General features: G+C 40.9%; 1 protein-coding gene across 1 annotated transcript in view; it reads right to left on the bottom strand.

The window, feature by feature from the left end:
* Positions 1–15,699, bottom strand: part of LOC144660433 (uncharacterized) — a 115,997-nt gene that overhangs the window by 88,403 nt on the left and 11,895 nt on the right. Inside the window, exons 2-3 of the mRNA XM_078521050.1 lie at positions 14,453–14,578; positions 2,132–2,237 (exon numbers count right to left, since the gene is read on the bottom strand). Coding sequence (XP_078377176.1) covers positions 2,132–2,237; positions 14,453–14,537 — 191 coding nt within the window. The 5' untranslated portion in view covers positions 14,538–14,578. The remainder of the gene's footprint in view (positions 1–2,131; positions 2,238–14,452; positions 14,579–15,699) is intronic.

Below are 15,699 nucleotides of genomic sequence, written 5' to 3'. Positions count from 1 at the left end.
ATCAGCGAACACCACGGTAAGCAAGTCTATGTTTTTATTTTACTCAGTTGAAGTTCATATGGGGAAAATTAACCTTTGCGTGGAATGTTTACATAAAGTTGATAAGATCAACAATGTCACGGTCGATTAAATTAACGAATTTTTAGCAACTTTGCGGAGATCTGAAAGCATCGCACTAAATCATTTCCCCAGGAAATCCTTTTTGTATCGAAAAGAACAATCATTTATCTGTCTAATACCAAATTTTCGGCCATTTATTTCGCTTCGCTCATACTTAAATAAAGCGATAAGATTGACCTAGTTTGAATTAAGTCAAAAGTGTGTCGAATAAATTTAATTATATTTTTAAAATAAATGGACTTCAAAAGCAGAAATTTCTTTCGACGTACTAATCTGATGTTATTCTTCGATATTTAATAGGTATTTTTCTCCCAGAATGCTTTATTTTTCGACGCGAAGCTAACAAATTCGGCATAAATTTTGAGCTCCGAAAGCGTCAATTTTGCTGGATTTTAAAATTGTCGATTTTCTCGAAATAAATCGATATTTAGCCAAACAAAGTATACTGTGATTTATTTCATATTAAGACCTACCCATGGTAAGAGTATAAGCGAAATTCATTGAAGGAGTCTTACCGGTAAAGGTTTGACCGTAAGTAACATGTGCACTTAAACGCGTAAAAATGTAAAAATAACTCCATTTAAGGAGTCTCACAATAGTTTTGCGGTCGCCTGAGGCCTGGGTCCAAACCTCGCGAATCACGCGCGTCACTCGCGGGATTTTTCAGCCATGAAAAAGAAAAACAAACATGGCGGCGCGTAATTTTTTTTAAGTCTATTTTTGTCCAGTTTTCAGAGAAAATCGCGTTTTCACGACATTTTTAGCCGCGAAGAGTCTTTATTGTTACTATTAGCTGAAGAAAAAAATGTTTGCCGATCAGCATACCTGGTGCCGAGGAGAAAATTTTATGTATGAGCTGCGATCGATCGTGTAGACCCCGGAGTGGACTTCCAACCAAACCTACGAAATTCCCGAAACTAAAGCATGCAATACACGTTTACTTCTCTATCTTTTCTTAAGCGGCTTTGTCTGTGGCTTTAGTTAACTTCATTTATTTACGGCACTTCGATTTACAGGCCAACTTAATGACTGATAAATATGAAAGCGAGCAGGCGACTTTTCTAAGCAAATCGAGGGCATTGACCAGCGGACAACGTTTACGCATGCGAAAGACGGGATCTTGTAAAGGCCAGATTTTAAAACGCGCGTGGATCACGCGTGGCTTTTCTTGAAACGCGAAGTAATTTAACTGAAAAACAAGTCCAGTGACCCCACTTTTTTATTTCAAAATTAGGTAGTGTGGCCTGAGAAAAAACTACAGGTAAAATTTAAAAAAATTCTCTGGACCGGAATTTTAGCCAGTCAAAAATTACGGTTTTGAGCAATTACATAAAATCTGCTCCAGAGAATTTTTTTAAACTCTTTATAATTACTCCCCTTTTTATGTAGAATTGGATAAGATTCAGAAAAAATAGGGGTCACCGAGTTAATTTTTGCGCTATTACCGTTAGAAACTCCATGATGGCTCCTATTTGCACCCATATCCTGTTGCTATGGTAACATGTGATGACGCCATATAATTATATTTCGGTTCACTGACGATCGAGCTAGTAGCTATTCCCAAGAAATTGTAAAAATAAATGTTATTTTGTTTTATTGAATCCCTTAAATGTAAAAGTGTTGGAAAACCTTACAACTATTGTGAGCCCCCTTAAGTTGATTTTTATTAACAGAAAAACGCAAAATTACAAATTTGGGAAAACATGCCTATGAAAATGTCGTTGCCATGGTGATGTCAAGTTCCTGACACATCATCCAACCCTACCAAATTATTGGCAGTTAAATTTTAGGAAAACTCAGAAAGTTTGGCAGCGTTTGGTTAAATCTTAAAAAAGTTATAGAGTTCAAAGTCAGCGCGGGCCTCAAAAGCCCCCCTCCCCCCGGTCTGAATAGGGTTAAAAGGCAAAAGGCGCCCACCCCAGTTTTCAGGGACTGTAAAAACCCCATTCTAGCTAGAAATATAAAATATTATTTTAAAAAAATAGAAATTTCTCTCATTAGAAATTCTTACAATCCTTCAGTGTCTGTTGGCACGCATCTTTGAACGTCTTCAAGTGATGTTAGGTCATAGCATCTGAGCCCGTTATTGTATTGCTCACGACAAAAAATATCACAATCTGAAAGTCAACAAAGCTTGAATTATTAAACTTGTAACTATGAGATAAAATGGAAGGTGGAAACTCAAGCACAGGAAAGTCACGGCGAATTCTAATTCTACTTCTTTCCCCCGACCAAATTTGTTTACATGTTCGCACCAATGATTTGAGATCTACTCCGACGAATGAGAACGCGGATGCTATTGTTGAGTTATCCAGAGAAATTGAGGGTGCGTGTGAGGCAGAGATAATCGTATCTGAACTAACAACAAGGAAAGATGCCAACGATGATGCAGTCAAAGCTGTTAACCGATGCCTGAAGCAATTTTGTAGGCAAAACAATTGGAAACTCGTAAGCCACTCAAACATTGCCTCAAAAGGACATAACAAGGGCGGACTTCACCTAAATAAAGAAGGTAACGAACTCTTGCATAGAAATTTAAAAAATTTCTTAAGGAGCAATTGATCCCCGAGTTCCATGAATGTCGAATCTATTGTCTCAACAAATTTGTTGGATCCTGTTTAATTAATGAAAATAGTCATACCTCCTCCCCAACGGCCACTTTTACAAATATCTCTGGTTCTCTACCGCCTGGACGCGGTTTTAAAATTGCCGGTTTAAATATCAATAGTCTTACAAAGCATATTGATGAACTTAGAATTCTTCTTGATGATTACTCTATTGATATTCTCTCAATAAACGAAACCAGACTTGATGAATCTATCGAAAGTTGTGAGCTCCATATTCCAGGCTATGAATTAATTCGTCGTGATAGAGATAGAAATGGCGGAGGTGTGCATGTGCTTCTATTTAAAAGCTTCGATTAATTGGTTCGTGCTGTGGTTCGTAAACCTAATTCAAAACCATTTTTTGTAATCACTTGGTACAGACCTCCTTGTTCCTCGATAAAGTCATTTTCGTATTATGAATCACTAATCGGTAAATTAGATTCCCTAAGCTTTGAATGTTATTTAGTAGGCGATTTTATAGGAAAATCCACTACCTGACGAGGGAATTCCACGTTAAATTTCACGCGAAAAACCGATATCGCACGAATCGGTGACCCCGATTCGTGCGATATCGGTTTTTCGCGTGAAATTTAACGTGGAATTCACGGGTCAGGTATTGGATTTTCCTTGAATGGCATAGCCTTTTTAGAATAGAAAAGAAAACCCAATTTCTTTTTTGTTTATGGCTGAATGTTGCAATTTTTACCGCGCGCTCAGGAAGCCATTACAAATCAACTGTCATGAGCCAGTGAATTGGACTCAAGCTAAAATCGATCAAAAAACTTCATTTGAACCTCGCGGATCGCTTTTCAACGGTTCACACAAGCTTTTAACCATTTTAACGACGGAATGGAAGTATTTTACAGAACATTCTTGTTTTTCGAACATCTATTTCAAGTTTTCGACTCATCAGTAAGACAAACTTATGAAATCTTTTATCTCTTCGGCCTGAAAGAAGTAGACAACATGCATCGTGAAAAGCATTCAACATTCAACAACGTCAAGAATAAATGTTTAAAGGAAGCGTGGACCGGGGATAAAGTAAGTACCTTGTAATAATATAACAATTAAAATTCGACATTTATAAGCTTAATGTCTAAGTCTATCGCAGACAATTTCTTAGAAAGAGCAAGACTGCTTTCGAAAAAAACCGCTATTAGCGGGTCGCTTCGCAAGCACAATAAGTCGCTGGTTTGCTGTGTGTACGTTTTGTTGATGTCCAGAAATCGATTTTTTGCATCGTGAGTATCAGTTAAGGAATGTAAGAAGTCATTCTTTATCGAAATTTTGGAGCTTTTCACCGCAAAACAATTTCTATAAACTGTCTTCATCAAGTTTACAACACGCAGTTTTTGCCATTGTTTTCTTTCGTTTCGCCGAGTAGATTTTATTGTACGAATACGGCATTACTGTCAAACTATCAACAGTATTACTTCAACAAAATAACCAGCTGTTCTTTTACACGAGAAATTTGTAGAATTTCTTTCTTTTAGTGAAGATTTCTACAGTGGTCGTGTAAGCGTAACTGCTATTTACTCGCGAGTTTGTCCATACGATACGGACATTTTTATTTTCCGTTTCACTCATACGGTGAAATAAAATGTTTAACCACTGCTTGTAAGAAAGCCGAATTGAAATTTAAACAAGGAAAATCTTGTGCTTCCTCACCTCGGTCAGGTTTTTGCTTCGTAAACTGAGAGAATAGTTTTAAAAACATAGATCGATTCCAATACGTTGTTATGTGAAGCTACGCGTTGCCACGGTGCTAAATCGGTCAACCTCCCTTTCAAGTGGCAATTCCACTCTGAATACCTCGCCTCGATAGCCAATCAGATGGCGAGAATTCTGCTAGCTATGCGATTTTAACTGCAATATGGCTTCTCCCCATTATCCCATTATGATACGAATACTCGTCGTTTAAGTGAAATACCTGATTTATATGGGCTCCAACAACTCATAACTGAACCGACCCGTATAACTGAAACCTCATCAACATAATTGATTTAATCTATACAAACTATGTTGACAGGGTAGTCTGTTCCGGAGTCTCTCATATTGGCATCGGCGATCATAGCCTTATTTATCTCCTGATTTCCAATCAAAGGGGCATTCTACCATATCTTACAGAAATTTCAAAATTTTAATCGTGGAGAATTTCGCAACGATATCTATCAACAACACTGGAGCTGTGCTTCTGATGATCCAAATATTTTGTGGACTGACTGGGAAGCAAAATTTCTTACCATTGTGAAGAGGCTATTTTTAGTGAGGAAAACAGTCACAACAAGCTCAACTAGCGGCCATGTTTATTGCACACACTCTGACTCAAATCACGTGACAACTCAACTCCTAAATGGGGAGGGATCTGGATACTTTTGGCTCTCGTTACACTACCCCCTCCTTTAACCCTATTCAAACTGGGGGGGGGGGGGCTTTTGAGGCCCGCGCTGACTTTGAACTTTTATAACTTTTTTTAAGATTTAACCAAACGCTGCCAAACTTTCTGAGTTTTCCTAAAATTTATCTGGCAACAATTTGGTAGGGTTGGATGATGTGTCAGGAACTTGACATCACCATTGCAACGGCATTTTGACAGGCATGTTTTCCCAAATTTGTAATTTTGCGTGTTTCTGTTAATAAAAATCAACTTAAATGGAATTGTTTTTACATTTTGTACGGGTTTAAAGCACATTTTTATTCATTTTGAGTACTTTGCAGTGATTTTGGGTGGTTTTCTGGCATTTTGGAAAATTTTTGAAATCCAAGATCGCGGATCCAAGATGGCGGCTGTTTTGACATCATGATGTAATTGTCACGTGATGTGACGTCACCATCCCACGTGACGTATACCAAAAGAAAGAGTTTCGGTCATACAATACATCCTATAAGTTTCATGGTGATTGCTTAAATATTCTGGAAGTTACATAGGGGGAGCTTCCGAATCCCCCCTCCCCCCGGTCTGAGAAGGTCCAAAAAAGCCCGGTCTAAATAGGGTTAAGTACACTGTCCTCAGTGTAAAGATCCCGATAACAAGACTTAAACATGAACGACTGACATGAGAGTTGAACATTAGCAAAACTGTCCAGTTCCTAGTACACAGTCAGCACTTATCCTATCAAAACAGAACTAGTTAGATCCAAACTTTTACAGTCTCAACACACGTAACAACTCTTGAAAATTACATTAACTGTCCAATGTCTATGCAAGTGAAAGGGCTACACCCAGTCACCATAACGATTCGATTGTCTCCGCTCTTGCCCATAACAACTCCGTACATTCTGTGAGGAGTGTCCACCCAAAGGGGTCTCGCAGTCCTCCTTCTCGTTCGGTTGTCTGCTAGAAGCATCGCTGGCATGGCATGGGGAGGTATCTCTGCATCAGCATCAGTTGCTGCAACTTCTTCAGTTTCACTGCTCCCCACATCAGATTCAGCGTCGTCGGACATTGCCTCCGCCTCCTGTGGACTGCTGCAAATAACAGGATCCAGACACTCCATGGCAGCACTGCCATCAGACTCGCCCTCCCTCGACACAGCTGAAACAGAGCCACCAGTAACAGGCTCATCTTCTCCAGCACTCACAACTTGGGATTCAACAGGCGTAACAGTCTCTTCTTTGTCTGAGATCCAACTCTTTAGGGCAGGTCCAAGATATGGCTTAAGACGATCTGCGTGAATCACTTTAGGTTTTGCCCTTCGACTTTTCTGAATACGGTATGTTACATCTGACAGCACAGTCACTACTAAGTAAGGGCCTTCCCACGGAAAATCCAGCTTGGGGTTCCTGCCTTTCTTGCGACGAATGTTGTGAAAGCAGACACTGTCCCCAACCCGGTATGGCTTATTAGAAACTCGCTTGTCATAATTTCTCTTCAGCCGCTCTGCGGCTCTTCCCAGATGTCGCCTGACTACTTCATGTGCTCCGGCCAATCTCTAATGCAGAGCAACAGCATAGTCGGTTGTCAACGGCGGTGTGTCCGGAGCTGACTCAGTAATTACATCCAATGGTACTTCAATTTCTCGCCCCAGCATTAGCATGTTTGGTGTCTCTCCTGTGGACTCGTGAACAGAGCTTCTGTAAGCATACATGGTTGGAGCTGCAGGTCCCAATCGTCCTGACTTTCTTTCAACTTGCCACGAAGCATTTCAATCAGTGTCCGATTGTATCGCTCTACCTGGCCGTCCGACCGTGGGTGAAGTGGCGTGGTCTTAGTTTTCTCAATGTCCAGGAGCTTACACACCTCGGCCATGACCTTGGACTCGAAATTGATCCCTTGATCACTGTGTATCTCCCGAGGGACCCCAAAACGGCACACGAATTCACTCACTAATTTCTCAGCTACTGTGACAGCTTCTTGATTGGGAACTGCATAACTCTCGGTCCACTTTGAAAAGTAGTCTGTTACAACAAGTACAAATCTATTACCACGAGGTGTCTGAGAAAGTGGTCCAAGTATGTCCATGGCAAGGCGTTCCATTGGAGCACCGACTACATACTGCTTCAGTGGCGAACGTCGTGTCTTTCCCTAGTTCTTTTTAGCACCGCAGTCATGACAAACTTTGACCCAATTCTTGACTTGAGCAGGCAGACATGGCCAGTAGTATCGCACTCTAAGCGCTCCCAGTGTCTTATTTACACCCCTGTGGCTCGCAGTTGTATGATTATGGTGAGCCTTAAGTGCAGTCTCTTGCAAGCTCCTTGGAATTATAATCTGATACTTTTTCCTGGTACCACTTCCCTCCTCCCATCTCCGACACAGTACTTGATCTCGGAATTCCAGCTGGTCCCACTGAGCCCAAAGTGCCTTGACTGTACGGTCATACGGAGACACATCCGCCCACTCTGGTCTAACAGGACTTGCCTCTTCGAACTGGATGATCACTTTGAGACTTGGATCTGCAACTTGTTGGCCATAAAGTTACTCTCGAGTCCAGGTTGGTTTCAATTAAATGGTGTTGCATTTTGAGTTAGTTACAGGATGATTGGCTGGGCAATGTTTGGTACTAGCTGACGACAACTCTGTTTCACATTGCTTGTCAGGAAGGGCTTCCCTTTGCTCTACCACAAACGCACCACACACGGCAGGTGAAACATCAGTTTGAACAGCAACACTAACCATTTGCTCAACCTTCTTCCACTCCTTACACCATTTGCAGCCATCGTTACATGGTCTTCGTGACAATGCGTCAGCATTCTGATGCCGCTGGCTAACTCGATATTCAATCTCATAGCTAAATGAACTCATAAACTCTATCCACCTCGCCAACTGTCCCTCTGGTTCCTTGACTTCTAGCACTGAGCGAAGGGGTGCGTGGTCAGTTCTGATGCGAAACTTTGGCCCCTGCAAATAATGGCGGAACTGCTTCACGAGCTCCACAACAGCAAGAAGCTCTTTTCGTGTAACACAATAATTTCTCTCGGCGTTGGTCAGGGTTCTGCTTGCATAAGCAACAGAATGTTCCACTCCGTTCTTCAACTCAGGACAGCTCCAATACCATGATTACTGGCCTCCGTGTCAAGTATGAACTCTTCCGAGAAGTCTGGGTACGATAAAACAGAGACCGTGGACAGCGAGGTCTTCATTGTCTCAAACGACAACTGGCACTCGAGTGTCCACACAAAGTCAACTTTAGCTTGCGTCAAATTGTGAAGAGGTCTAGCTACTTGGGCAAAATTTGGAACGAAGCGCCGATAGTAGCCGACAAGTCCTAGAAAACTCTTAACCTCTGTTGCATTCTCTGGTACTGGCCATTCGCAAACTCGTTCAACCTTTGCAGGGTCAGTGTTCATGCCACTCTCGGACACAACGTGGCCTAGGTACGTAACACTCTTCTGTAAGAGTACACATTTGCTGGGTTTCAGCTTGAGTCCAGCAGCTTTAAAGCGCACAAACACCTCCTCTAACGCTTCATTTCCTCCACAAAAGTTCTTCCGTACACAATTACGTCATCCAAGTAGATCAAACAGGTTTCGAATCTGAGCCCAGCTAAAATAAGCTCCATTAATCGCTCAAAGGTAATAGGAGAGGAAGTGAGGGCGAAGGGCATGACGGTCCATTCGTAGAGGCCCGAGGTGGTTACAAAAGCAGCTTTGCCACTACTAGCTGGAGCCATGGGAACCTGCCAATACCTAGACGCTAGGTCTAATGTGGAGAACCACTTTGCCCCAGAGAGAGCAGACAAGGAGTCATCAACGCGTGGTAGGGGGTATGCGTCTTTGACAGTTGCAGCATTCACTTCTCGGTAATCGACGCAAAATCTTTGTGACCCATCCTTCTTGGTCACCAACACCACAGGAGATGACCAGGGACTGTTCGATTTCTTCACAATGCCACGTTGCAATAAGTTCTCTTCCTGTCTCTCGATCTCCGCATGTTTGGATGGTGAGGTGCGGCGAGGTTGCTGTTTAATGGGTCTTGCGTTTCCCGTGTCTATGTGGTGCCTTATTAAGGTGGTTCTGCCAAGGTCTTGCTCCGATAAAGAGAATACATCCTTGTACTGATGTAACAGCTCAGTCACTGCCTTGCTTTCCTCTTCAGTCAACTGCTCTGTACTTCGCTGCCAAAGTTCCTTGAGTGGATCTGGTAACAAGACCTCAGAATCCTCTTCTACTTGCTGAGTATTGTTAGTGCACTGCGTGTTCGCTTCAGGAAGTTCCAACTCTGCAACACCAGTTACTGGCTTGGCCACAGCTACAACAGTTTGAGCACCAATGGTCTGCGTTGTTTCAGAGGTGTTAAGAATTCGCAGAGGCACAAGGCCAGTCTCTCCTGCAGAAACTAAGGTTCTTCCAACATATAGCCCTTTATCTTCAAGACGGTTGCCACAGGGTTCCAAGATTCTTAGTCCTTGATTGACACTTTCATTCGGTGAAGATGATTGGCGGTGGAGAAGGCGAACTGGTATCACTGCCTCACAGTGCGGTTCTATTGTAACAAGACGCCGCGTTACACATCTTAGGCTAAGTTGTTGGTAACCCTTACTGAAGCAGTCGATCTGTTCTCCGTTTATGATAAGTTGCTGTTGGACCAAGTCAATTTTCGCATCGACATCTGCCAGGAATTTCTAACAAGTATAGCGGAATCCTCAATGTCTGCTACTACTACTCTTAACGTGACATCTTGCTTTCCAATTCTCACATACAACTTTCCAGTTACATACGTACTGGTTTTGCGACCATCTGCTACGAACACCTGTGAACCATCTTCACACAAATGAAACCTTAAACTTTCTGGCAACTTCATGTAGCACTTATAGGATAAAACATTTCTCATGGCACCTGTGTCCACCAGCCAAGCAAGTTTACACTGTCCAATAAAACCAATAACATAAAGTCCATACGGTCGAGGTTTCTGATCAGGCAGTACAGTCATTCTTTCATCAATTGCACAATTGTCAACAACAGTGTCACTGACCTGAAGCCCTTGTAACTGATTGCTCAGGCATCCTCCCGGCTCCTTGGGGATACCCTGTTCCCGTTTCCCGAAGGCTTGCTAGGTGCTGATCCGCCTCTTAATCTGGTACATTCTTTTCTCAAGTGCCTCCTTTCTCCAAAATTCCAACATTCTCATCCCGTCCTTTGGGCTCCCTGTGACCCTTGGTTTCGATTGCTGTGGTTACTCTGTGACTGCATTTGTCTTGACAAAAATTCGCTTAATTGGGTGATGATGTTTTCCTGGGCTTCTAATTGCTGTTGCTGCTGGTTTATTTTGTTTTTAAGCCCATCAACTTGCATTTGCAATTGTGTTTGCTCCGTTTCCATGGCTCTGACTTTACTACCCGCCCGTCTAAAAGAGTTATTGTTGTCCAACATCCGGAGGGATTCCAATTCTCTAGGAAGGGAAAGGGCTTCATCTAAAGTGCTGGGTTTTCCCGCCTTAAAAGGATTTCCAGGCTTAATTGGAGTCGACCACCGCTGCCACCAATGTGAAGATGCCATTTTTAGTAAGGAAAACAGTAACAAGCTCAACTAGCGGCTATGTTTACTGCACACACTCTGACTCAAATCACGTGACAACTCAACTCCTGAAGGGGGAGGGGTCTGGATACTGGATACTGGATACTCATATTTAACTAGCCGTACACAACGATGTCTTGTAATGGTTCTCTTTCTCAAACCTGTTCGCTAAAATGTGGGGTACCTCAAGGAACAATCCTAGGTCCCTTATCGTTTCTTATTTACATTAACGACTTGCCCAACTGCTTATCATCATGTCAGCCTAGGATGTATGCTGATGACACCCACATCAAATATGCGGGAGCTGATCTGTGTAAGCTCAAGTTTTGGTTGTATAGTACAGCGGTTTCACGCTCTAGTTTAGGCCTGTGCAGTGCGGTGCAAAACACATGTAGTGAAATGGACGCCATGTTCAGGGGGCGACCATGTGAGTGGAAGGTTTTTTCTCGTGTATCGAAGTTTACATAGGTTCAGCGTGTTTCGTAAGTATTTCTTGCCCGTCTTGTACACCAGTGTTTTTTGGCAAGTATTTCTTAGCGTGTATTGTTTTTATTTCTTTATAGAAACCGTGCAAACGTGCAAACGTGCGGACGTGCAAAAGAGCAAAGGTGCAATTGTGTATTTTCGAGTCTTCGAGCTCATTGGGCAAACTGTGTGACGTGCCCTTGTGCAGTGACCGAGTTCAAGATTGTGAGATTGGGGCACGCGTTTGGAACCTGGATTTGTGTTTATTTTACCTTGTGACTGTTTTCGTACGTGTGTTTGGTTTAACCTGTGGCCGATTCGGTGTGCTTAGAGATTTTAGCGGCTGCAATCTGAGCTCTATAAAGTCTAATCTAAATCACGATCTAAGTAATTTAAATAAATGGCTTACTTCTAACAAACTTACTTTAAACGCGACTAAAACTGAATTTATGTTGATTGGTTTCAGACAAAGATTGAGTACCCTTCCAGATACAATCGCTCGGTGTGTTGATCGACGAAAACCCATATTGATAAATTGTCTAAAAAGATTGCATCTGGGATTGGTGCCATAAAACGAGTTAGGCCTTTTGTTCCGCCAGCTACACTGCTTTATAAATACAGTGCTCTAATTCAACCTCATTTTGATTACTGCAATCTTGTCTGGGGTAATTGCGGTAAAACTTTGTCGGAAAGGCTACAAAAGCTTCAGAACCGCGCCGCTCGCGTGTTAACTTCTTCTAGTTATGATACTGATGCCAAAGGTCTAATACGACAACTGGTTGGAAAGATTTGTGTACCCAGCGTCAAATTTAGAAAGCCTTAATGGTGTATAAATCTTTAAATGGCATGGTTCCTGAATACCTATCCTCAAAATTTCTAAAACGTAATGGAATGCACTATTCTCTAAGGGATTCCGAAATCAAACTGGTTGTACCTCTCCACGAACTAACTATATGAAAAATAGCCTTAGTTACAGTGGTGCAACTCTCTGGAACAGCCTACTCTGCAATCTCAGGATGATAAAATTCTTTAATCAATTTATAAGCAAAGTTAGACAAGGCATTCATGGTAAACTGTAATTACTGGTATTTACCTGGTGATTTTTAACCGTGTATAAAGAAATGTTACATAAATAAATAAATACACAAACAAGATATAAAATAAATAAAATTAAATAATTAAAAAAAACGATTAAATTACGCTCGTACTTCATTGCTACTCTTTACTATTTCCACCCCTCCTTTTCCCCCTTTTTTCCTTCTTTCTTTCCTCTTCCCTGACTAATTTTTTTTTCGCTCCTCCTTCCCTCTCTGCGGCCCTCCCTTGCCTCTCCCTCTCTTAGCCTCTTCCCCCCTCCCCCCCTTCTCTATCTCGTCCTTACCACTGCTCCCACCCCGATAAACTGCGACTCGCAACCGCTGACATCTAGTACCTCTCTTACATTAATTTAAGAAAATTAATATTTTTTTTTTTTTTCCTGCTAAATCTCATATTATTTTTTTTTTTTTTTATTATTTTTAGTAGACTCCCCTTCATAATACCTTGTAGTGTAGAAAAACAAGTCTGCGGCGATTCGTTCTTCTGGAGTCCCAGAGTGTGCGTCAGGAATATTGCGAAATAATGAATAATTAAGACTCCGATCATTATATTTGGAGTTCCCGGGCACACGTCTCAAAAAATCCTCCTTTTCTCTTTTCTCTACTTTTCCTCTTCTGTGGCGTTCTGGTTTACATTAAACGGATGATCTCGGAGAGTCAATAACAGTGAAATAATGTTAAATGTTATAACCGACACGAAAATCAAAAAAATGATTGTCACTATCTTGTTTGTGCGGTTGCCCCTAGATAAATAAATAAATAAATAAATAAAATAAACTTCCACTTCATTTACTTGTCTCACCGTCATTGTACACAGTTTCACTGCCCCTTGCAGTAACAAGCGAACTTTGTTCCTAAACCTTATCCGTGAGTACGAGTCATTTTTTGCTTAACCGTCAATCTACTCAACATCGAAATTGCACGGCTTATGACAGTACACGATGCTTTGACCTTTACGATAACGCTCTCAATAAATTGTTCGATCTTGGCGAATAACTGCGACGGACAAATAAGAAAAAATCCTGCGATTAGTTCTCCGTGTTATACATCCTACGGAATAACGAAAGCAAGAGATGTCCGTGATATTATAACGAGAAAAAGTGTTTCAAATGCGAAGACTCTGTCGAAGTTAAACAACAATATGGACAATATAGTCGCGGTATACCATCTTCGAAAGAAGTGCTGCGCTTCTTACTACGCTGAAGTAATAAACAAACGGCTGACCTTTCCAAGTTTGAACCTTGAAGCGACCAGTGATATATGTAAATGTTGTTGAGCCAAATTCTCTGAAGACTTTTTGCCAAACCTGAGGCAAACCTTTTACGGCCGTTTACAGTCCGTCGTAGTTGAACTGGAAACAATGCTATAAAATTCCAGGGCCTAAAAATAATCCCACTAATACAAATTCATATAAACGAACTTGTCTTGCGAAAAAGCTCACACCTTTTGGAGGTCGCAATACCGAAGAATTGAATGAATTGAGTAGAACTCGACGGCGATGGCGGACGAGTTTAAAAAAAAGGCAGCCCGACGTTTTCCAAGCTTGTTCGTCCCCAGTCCTCTTGCCCAAGTCGAAACATCGCGCCCTTAATGTCAGCTAAAATTACTCAATTAAAAAACGCGCAGACCATTTTTAGTAAGGCCATTTTTAGTTACCTTTATCTTAAAAGGAAATAGAGAAGTGTATAGGCCTGAAACCTTGGATGAAGGGACTCGATCACTGTTAATATTAAAAAATCATGGAATGAAACATCTCTTTAATCATAAGGTTTCGGGTATTGCTATAGCTCTTCGGGCGCAGACACTTTTCGGGACCTGTTATTTTATTAAATTTTGCCAAACATTCGCTACGAAACCAAATTTTGCAAAGAAATCAATCTATTCAATGACAAAACATACTTGATTGCAGCCAAATGTATTTCCCGGACGTTATAATTTAAAGTTACAAGCAGTCAAGATTAACTTTGAAAACTGTTCCGTCGGACCATTTTTCAAAAACCCATATCGCATCCGTTTCAATCTTCGTCACCTTTGGCCATCCATCCTTCTTTTGCATTTGGTGTGTTATTTAAATATTCCTTCCTGTTTTAAGAGGTTATTTTATATATTTAAACGAATTCTAAGTTTGGCTTAAACCGTGACACGGTCCCTTTAAATTTTCGATGTTATTTATAAAACAAGTAAATAAATGTGTGATAACATTGTGTACCTATACAAATGCCGTGATCCACATTCCACAAAGACACGATCAGCATGGCAATGAATTTCGTGGCGCAAACTAAAATTCCGGCCATAATCAAACAGACAGTCCACTTGTACTAGGGAACCATCATTCCTGTGAGCAAATACAATGAATAAAATGAGCTTTAAAATACAAGATAATCTCTGTTGAAGGAAAAGAGATATTGGCAGTTATTCCGTGATCGACTGTTATAAAGAAGCCATCTTCAATATTTTCCACGGAAGTCTAACTCGGCCTTACATTGCAGTGAAAAAATTCTGCTCGCAAGTTCTGTAATCAATTAACGATGGCACTAAGCCTTGCGACTTCATCTGAATATTGTGTGAAAACAATTTGGTAAGGCATATAACTGTTAACGGGAAGTGATAATAGTTTCCATGACATCACATTTGACATCCATGTTGTTGCATATATTTTTCCCTGAATTAATGCAAAAGTGGTCAAATGTGGACCGACTTATATTAATTGGGCCCTTCCCTGCCCTGCTTTCCGTGTGCCTTATCTACCTTTTTTATTAAAACCTATACCTCCATCGTTATGTATAAGTGCCTTCCTGCATGATAGGTCGAAAAGCTCCGGCTTATGACATAGAGGATAATACATGGTTGCGCGGAGATATAAAATTTATTTTCGAGTATTCAAATCGATGGCTCACGAGTGAGCGCAGGAAACGAGTGAAATTTCGATTTGATAAATGTCGTATCCCCAAGCAACCATGTATTATTCTTGTTTTATTATATAAGCCTACCAATAACAAAGTTTTTCTACGATTTCCCGACAATTTCCGACGATTTTCCGTAGATTTCTGAAGATTTTCAAAATGTTGTCCAAAGGTCGTACGAATGTTTCCAAACATTTGCGATTTTTTTTTTCGAAAACTAACGTAACGAAGATTGTCGAAAATTGCCGAGGAAGAGCCGAAAGATGTTTCGACTTGATATCAATTATACTTGCTTTGAAAAATCGGATGAAGAATTCAGACTTCCAAAAATCCATCCTTTTTTGTATATTTTGAAGAAAAGTAAAAGTAGATGTTTGACACTCGTAAATGAACTTTGACAAAATCTTTTACACAGTCATGCCGTTCACTTTGTAATTGTTTCTTTATTTAAATGGGACTCAAGCCAATTAAAACGGTTTGAAATCAATATGTTTTGTTCCACTCAAGCTGTTTGGTAGCACTATTATTTGGGTTTTCCTGCATAAAAATAATT

Source organism: Oculina patagonica, chromosome 7 (assembly GCF_052425735.1).
Source record: "Oculina patagonica isolate OP01 chromosome 7, crgOcupat, whole genome shotgun sequence".
Lineage (NCBI taxonomy): Eukaryota > Metazoa > Cnidaria > Anthozoa > Scleractinia > Oculinidae > Oculina > Oculina patagonica.
Note: the sequence above shows the minus strand (reverse complement) of the source record. Positions and strands in the feature narration are given on the sequence as shown.